Source organism: Octodon degus, unplaced genomic scaffold (genome assembly GCF_000260255.1).
Source record: "Octodon degus isolate 3935 unplaced genomic scaffold, OctDeg1.0 scaffold00104, whole genome shotgun sequence".
NCBI classification, from domain to species: Eukaryota; Metazoa; Chordata; class Mammalia; order Rodentia; family Octodontidae; genus Octodon; species Octodon degus.
The window spans coordinates 9,187,032-9,194,931 of record NW_004524680.1 but is presented as its reverse complement, the minus strand read 5'-3'; the positions used below and the strand labels follow the sequence as shown (position 1 = coordinate 9,194,931).

Genomic DNA, 7,900 nt, shown 5'->3' with positions numbered 1-7,900 from the left:
AGAGAGAGAGAGAGAGAGAGAGAGAGAGAGAGAGAGAGAGAGAGAGAGAATGCCCCCAAAAAAGGAGGCAGCAGCTTTTTTATAACAAAGACGCTAACAGGCTGAGACTCAGTGTGGTTGGCTCCATCTTTGAGAAAATCTTTGAAAACTTCTCAACTTCAGCCTTTTTGGGAAGCCACCATATGTAGGTCTTCTGCAGCCACCTCTACATGGGGTGTGTCCTACCCCATCTGGCATGCCTTGTCAGGATGACAGGGTCCACACCAGGAGTGCTGGTGGCAGTCATTAAAATCCCAGGGAGGCCCACTACTTCAGCACAGCTGCACCCGGTCCAACAGGAGAAGGGTCTCCACCAGGATGACTGAGTACCCTTCCCAGGGTTCACTTTCCCCCCAGGACCAGTTAATTTCAGGCCACCTTGATTCCACAGTGTCAAAAGTGGCTGAGACTGGCTGACCAGCATATTACCTGGAAAAGTTACACGGTGACCACTATATTTGAAGACAGCCTTCTGGACAAGGTTGCCAGTTTTAGTTTAAAAAGGAAAATACAAGAAGGAAGGGTGTGCTGGGCAGAGACGGGACTTGTCCAACCGGATCCAACCTATCACAGAACCATTTTCTCGTCATGTCGCCCCATCAACCAGGCCTGAACCCTGAACCCTGAACCCTCTGCCCACTGACCTAGATGCTGCCGATTGGTATGCCACCCCTTTCCTGCTACCGACTGCTCCTGCTTGCTCCCGTTCACCCTGGCCCCTTCTCCATGTACACACTGCATACCTACCCTGTCACTTAAGATCTGGTTTGCCACCCGACTCTCACTGCCTGTTCTCTAAACCCACGGAATACTTGCTGCGTAACAAGCAGATGGCCTGAGGATAAATCACACGTGGTCTGAACTTTGAACAAGGTCCTCCTTCTGCTTTTGCCTCTGGCCCATTTCTGCCTTTCAGACCCACATTTCCCTGTTGATGCTCAGGGATGGAGACCAGACACTTTGACACAAGCCACACGTTCACATTGGGCTTGCCTTGTGGCTGTCAGATCAAGGAGCAGTTAGAGCAGTATTGGTACTCACAGGGCTTCCTGGGCGGCCAGGGTCTCCTGGGGAGCCCGGTAATCCATTGTTACCCTGGTGGAAGAAACAGAAATAAAAATTCTGCCAGGAGTACTCTGGCCAGTAAAGCTCTCAGAAAACCACTTCACTCCTTAGAGGATGTTTCTCAACTTGATTTGTCAAAGGATGTTTCTCAACTTGACTTGTCACAATATTTAATTCCAAAAAAATAATGTTGTAGAATTAAGTCAGTCTGCGGGTATGAAAAGGTCCAGCCCAGTGACTGGTGCCCACAGAATAGGCACAGTAAATAATCTCGACCACACCCATTCACCCGACCATTCATCCTTCAACTCTCTGCTGTAATGAAAGAAACACACCATTGAGCACAACCCAACTTATAAATAATTGCTCACACTCCCAGGGAGCTGCTCCTGCTTAGAAAGCAGGTCCACATGCCTATTCCTCTGCATTGAACATCCACCTAATCCCATTTTATAGATGAAGATGCCGGCACACAAAGTGGAGAACTGCTGCACACGGAGTCCCAGTGTGAAGGTTCATCCACTCCAAGTTTTTGGTCTGACTGCCTCAGTTTGAATGTTCTCCAAGCTGGTGGGTATTGATTTATACCACTGACAAATACACTTAACCATAAGATCCGGGATAGTAGATAGAAAAGTCAGAAAGCTAAAGTTTTCTAGCTTTCTGCTGCTATCAATGCCCTTGAGGCTCAGGCAAATTCCCATTGAGCCTAAAGTTCACAGCTCAGCTTCCCTAGGCAGACCTAGCTGCCTCATCTGTGCTTCATCCCCGAGGGCTTGTTCCAGCAGGGCTTGTTCCTACTGGATGCTTTAGCTTTGCCTGGCTGTCCTCCATGCCATGAGAAACCCAGTAACTCCAAGACAAGATCTGTGCTTTGTCACTCTTTATGTCCCAGCATCTAAGACAGAGCCAGACACAGGAGGCTTTCTGCTCAGTGAACAAGCCCAGGACATTGTTGAGACACACGCTCTACTCACCCTTTAACAGAAAGGTGCAAAGGCCCCACAGTCCGGGAAGCACGCGGCCACAAGTGCGTCAGCCTCCTAGAAACACCTCATAGTTTTAAGCGGGTGACCTCAGCTAGGCACTGCTTTCCAAGCAGGCTTTCTGCACATGGATTAACTTGCTGCTTGTAACAGATACTGGCATAACTGTCATTTTACAAATAGGGAAACTGAGGCACTAGACAGCTAAGCAACCTGGTGGAGCAAAGGGACCCCATCCCTTGCTGCTCTGACCCACATTAAGGAAATAGCTTGTGGGCTTGACTTAAAAAAACAAAAAGTGTTGCACATGACCATAAATAGTCAGAGGCTTCATCACTCCAGGTCCTCCTCCCAGGAATCGCGCAGCACAGATGCCTTTATTCTTATATTGCAGCTGAGGAAACTGAGGCATGGAGAAAGCACAGGCCCTTTCGGAACCCTAAGCTACAACAGCAGACTGGCGCAGGAGCAGCGAGCAGTCTTAGTGGACTCGGGCCTTCCAGGGAGAGCTGCACTGCACCAATTCCTCCGCCCACCAACCCATCTGTGTCCGCTAAAAATACGCGCTCTGCTGCGTCCCTATGGAAATGCTCGCTCATCCTTCTCCTGGCTCTCCTCTGGCAGGGCGGGTAAGAATCAAGGCATATTTGCATACAGTGCCACACAGGGGCGGGCCTGGGCTCTGTGGGCTTAATGCCTCAGAGAGCCAGGACCTGCTTCCCTCCTGGCCATGGAGCCACTCACTCCTCACAGTCCCCTCTTCTAAGGAGTCCCGTGGGCCCCAGTGCTGCTTGGTACTGGACGCCACAGCCCCCTCCCCAGACGTTCTGAGCTTCTAATTTCCCTTCCAATCCCCTCGATCCAGGACAACTTTTATGACAGTGAAGCTGACACACACAGGCCCAGAATTGGTGCTTCCACTGCAGGCTCTGTGGCTGCACTGCACGAGTCAGACTCGTGGCTCTGCTGCTCACTGACTATGTGATTGTGAGCGCGTTACTTCATCTCTCTGCACCTCTTTTTCCCATCTGTAAATGGGAGTCACAGCGCCTGCCTTAAGGTTTGGGGAAAACTCAATGAATGAATTATGTTAATGCTACATGTACGCCCAAGCATGGATCTCCTGGGATTTCTTTTAGAAGCCAGCGGTTGGAAGGTGGTTTTCATTTGGGCTTTTTCCACTTGAGTGTGACTATAGATCTTAATGAAATCAACATGCAAGTTTTACGGACATGGAAGCAAGGGTAGACTGTATTATGACAGCAGGCCCATGATGTTATAGTGGAGCAGAGGAAGGACAATTGCCTGATGATGTCATAGCCATCCTAAAGTCCCCTTTGGCTTGATGCTGTGGTAAACAAAAGTTGTGCAATGCCGGTCACAGGAAAGTGACACATGCAATAATCCTGCTTAATAATGATAATAAAAGACTCTGTTACTGGTTTGGGTATTTATTGTTCTATGGTTTTTAGGGTATAGAGTTCCTTTTACTTACTAAACAAAAACTTTACCATAAAATGGCATCTTTTCTTCCACAGGCAGCTACCACCTGCAGTTTGTGCTCACTAAGCCTCAACTGACTACTTTCCACACAGTGGTAGGCATCTAAGTGCCTATTTCCTAGCTTTCTGTCCTAAATTCTCTCAGATCCCTCACAGAGAAGAGAAGGATTTGTCTAGGTGCCGGGTTAAGAATCAAAACATTTACCAACATGTCGAGTGCTCTGAGTTAAACTGAGGCCTTCAAAATTCATACAGTTCTGGAGTTCCCATGTCCAGGACCTCTGAACATGACTTTACTTAGAGTAGGGTCCTTCGAGTACATGTAGGGAACATGAACTCACATTGGAATAGGGTGACCTCTAATCCCAAAAGATTGGTGACCTTATGGAAAGGGGCACTTCAAAGACAGGCACAGGAAGAAAAGCATGTGCCACCAGAGGCAAAGATCAGAGTGACAGGTCTAAGGAAACCCATGACATCTAGAAATTTCCTAGGAGCTGTGGAGCCCCATGGGATAGATTCGACCTTAGAAGGAACCAACCCCACTGCTCCCTTAACCTCATAATTCAGGCTTCCAGAACAGTGAGGACACACATCTCTGTTATTCAAGCCACCATTTGTGGCACTGCTTATAGTTCCTGTAGGAACTAAGTATGAGATGCAAGTCCCAGACCTCAAGATAGCACAACACCAAGGGAAGCACATTCAGAGAGCCATGCAGGCTCCGGACAGTCAACTGGCAGCTTTTTAATTTTGGAATGAGAATGAGTGGATTCAGGGAAGTTCCCAGCTCCTTGCAGGACAGCAGTAGGGCCTGAGGACAATGGTTATTTGCCACCTGCACCTATGACTGCACCAGGATGAAGCAACCAAGTATTGCCATGGCAACAGCCACACACCCAGAAACACGCATCAAATGAGACTTAAAGCAAAACTCACCGATGGGCCCCTGGGTCCTCGAGGACCCTGTGGCCCTGCAGGTCCAGTGTCACCCTGGAACAAATAAAGAGGAGGTCACATCATCACGGAGCCACTGTGTGAAGCTGATGCAGGCACAGTTTCAAATGTAGATGGAATTTCACCAAGAGGCGCTGGAGCACCAAAAGCATCCCAACTTTGCTCTCCGGTCAGCAAGCTCTTTTGCCCCAGGAGAAGGGATGCTGGCATGCCCTGGCCTTGGTGTGTTCACTGTGTGTGTGAGCATGAGCGTGTGCGTGTGTGTGTGTGTTCACCAGCTCAGACAGCTCTACCCAGTCCCTAGCGGTGTCAGGAGTCTCCATCTCAAAGCAAGAGTAGAAAGGAGAAAGGACAACCTTCCTGAAGTTCTTGTCTTGTCTCACTGGACAGTAACCTGGAGCAGTTGCTGTCTGAGTCACTACAGCAGGAAAGACCTCCACCAGCCACATGCATGGCACCTTCCCATGGCATGCGCTGGTTCACCGCTCATGCCCTCTTCAGAGCTGCCTATAACAAGGCAGCCCACCCTCTGCCGGCCACCGATACAAACACAGAAGCCCAGATATGCTCCTACGAAGCTAATGGGAAAGTGCTCCCGAAATTGGATTTTAGCATGGGAAGTCATGGAGTTAAGAAGATTGCATTTATTTGCCCATGAGCTGGAGTCCTGATCTCTGTCCCAGCTCCTGCCTGACTGTGAGCTGCCTTGGTCCTGTTCCTGCCTGGGCAGCCCCTTCCATTTCCTTTTCTACAAATGGCAGAGGGGTGGGCAAGGCCAAGATGTTTAAACTGCCCTTTAGCAAGTGAGAGGCTCCACCGGGGTAAGCCAGAGGGACCTTTGCTTTCACCTGCAGGCCCAGGGCTTCAGATGCTGCACTGGGTTTATAAAAGCGAAGGAAACACAGAGGAACTAAATCAGATTTTTTTCCTATGGTCTCCTCCAGGTCCTCCAGCCCATGAGAACAGATCAGCCTAAAAGCCCAGGAAAGGGGTATCTTACGAGCTCCCAGGCTGGTCCTGGAGGACACAGAGTTAACAGGAGGCCGTGCTTCTGCCCAGGCACCTCTCCAGGAGCCCACGCTCCCTCCCCCCACGTCTGGCAGCCCTGTGGGACACCACCCACGTAGGATAAGCGGCTGGTCCCGGGGAGTGTGGTGCTGTTGGAAGGTGTTAGTGCCAGGCTTGCTCCTCAGTCTCTGACTCTGGTTGACCACCAGTCAGCTCTCAACCCCTCTGGATCTCACGGTTTCATTTTTACAAGTCAGGTAAGAAAACAACTCTGTATAGATACCAGGTAAGAGTGAGAGCTGCCTGGGGCCCATAGGACAGGGTTTAAAAATGGCTGAAACAACTACAAAAAAAGAGTTTGCATTCCACAGAGTGGGAACAGTTTCTGCTTGTATCAGACCTACCATTTGTCGACTGCTAAAACCCCTGACTGAAAGAAATGGCTTGGAGAGAATACCAGGGGGTGGTAGTGATGCTGAGGGGTGCAGGGGTGCTCTGATCACCACAGGAGATCAGAGGAGGAAAAGAAATACTCCAGGGGAATCCCTCAATTGCCTCTCAAGTCATGTAAGGCTAATCTAGCAGGTGCTTCTCTCCTACCAAGCAGCATTAATCGGAAAAACCCACCTCTCCAGCGTAAGCACAGCCACCAGCCCAGCAGGCGGGAGGTTCCGGTCTCATCTGTGCTAATCCACTGTGGACACGATGCGTGCGTGTTCACAGAGCTACCACTGACCACTGCGGTACCATTTCTGGGTAGCCCTTCCTGACCCCACACCCACAGCCCCAGACGGGCCCCAGAGCATCCTCACTTACATCTTTTCCTGGCGAACCTTCCTGGCCAGGGGGCCCAGTGGCACCAGGTTCTCCCTAGAAACAGAAAGCTGCTGTTAGGGACTGAGGAGTTTCAGCTTCGGACTGCCTAAAGCAAAGGGCACTGAAGATCGGGAGCTATGCAGAGACAAGGGCCTTCACTCAGGAAGGGTCTCCAGGGCTGCACAGCCTCAGCACACAGCGCGGCCTGAGCCAGGGTCTGTGTGCATCAAGGGCAGCCACCCGTGCCATCCCAGTAGCACAGCTGGGAACAAGCAGCAGCAAAACGGGCAAACGTGTGTGGATTCCACTCCTCATCTCCTGACCACTGGACCCTGCCAACGCTGCAGCTGGCTCTGGTTATCTACGCCACACAGGGGTCTCACTGACGACCCAGAAGTCACTTCCATTCCTAGCATTCAGAAGAGATGGAGCTAAAGACCAACTAAAAGGCTTCCTATCTGAGACAGGCCAGTGCATTCCACAGAATCTCTGGAGCTCTGGGAAAATCACCTACATCTCCTGGGCCTCAGTTCCCTCTTCTACAAAATAAGCTGGATACCAGGACTTGCTTCACAGGGCTCGGGTGCATGGTCCAGATGGTGGAGACCATCACAAGTCCAGACTGCTGGAGCCACACTAGCTCACCTCTGGGGGCCAGCCAGTGACCCAAGAAAGCAAGGAAACAGACCAAGGGAAGATCAGACAAGTGAGGGGAAAGCGCCACCCCCTGCCCCGAGTGCTAGAGTGCCTGTTTCCTTTGCCACAAGCGCAATATTCCTGCCCCCAGGCCTCAGGAGCTCTTTCTCTACAAGTGTCAGCTCTGAGTCACCTAGTGTGACATCCACTTACCCGGGGACCAGGAGCACCGGGGTCACCTGTGTGTCCCTTGAAGCCCTGCAAAAAATAGAGTTACTCCACAAGCAGCAGATGTAGGGAGCAGGGCCAGCACCCAGGTGAGGGTCGTGCTGCACCCTGTCCCTCCCTCCGACTGTGGCTCACTAACGTTGCAGCTCACCGCCAGCTGCTGGTGCTGAGCCTGCTCTGTGCAGAGGGGGAGTAGGAAGCAATGGAGAAGGCACGGAGGGAGGTGAGAAGGGTGACAGGGCAAGGGGAGGCCCTGGGGCCCCAGAGTGCCCCAGACTATGTCAGCTCATCTCAGGATTAGGGAGCTCTGCCAGTTGGCTTTTGTTTTCCCTGTTTTGTAGCTAAAGTACTGGAGATGTGGGCCGGCCTGTCACACGGATGGTGGGATGGTGTGAGGGCACCAGGTGCACACACAGGCAGTCTGCCTGCAAAGCCCATCTCGACACAGTCACACCCCAACGATGCAGCTGGTGGATGGCCATGTAGGGTCTTGGGGTCCAGGCCAGCTGTCACCTGGTTGTTTGCCCCTATGGGATGGACGGTGCCTGTACAGTTGTGGAGAGGATCCAGTGAGATGCTGTATATCAATGGACACAGGTCTGGGGCCCAGTGAGCTGTCAGGGCCCAGAAGCCACTGACAAGGAAGAGGAAAAGGAAGGAGGA

At 51.4% G+C, this 7,900-nt stretch overlaps 1 protein-coding gene across 2 annotated transcripts in view; it reads right to left on the bottom strand.

Moving 5' to 3' along the window:
- The window catches only part of Col22a1 (collagen type XXII alpha 1 chain), a 239,348-nt gene that overhangs the window by 17,743 nt on the left and 213,705 nt on the right, over window positions 1-7,900 (bottom strand). For both annotated transcript variants that reach the window (XM_004638934.3, XM_023723988.1), the window contains exons 53-56: window positions 7,223-7,267; window positions 6,374-6,427; window positions 4,532-4,585; window positions 1,081-1,134 (exon numbers count right to left, since the gene is read on the bottom strand). In XM_004638934.3, coding sequence (XP_004638991.1) covers window positions 1,081-1,134; window positions 4,532-4,585; window positions 6,374-6,427; window positions 7,223-7,267 — 207 coding nt within the window. The remainder of the gene's footprint in view (window positions 1-1,080; window positions 1,135-4,531; window positions 4,586-6,373; window positions 6,428-7,222; window positions 7,268-7,900) is intronic.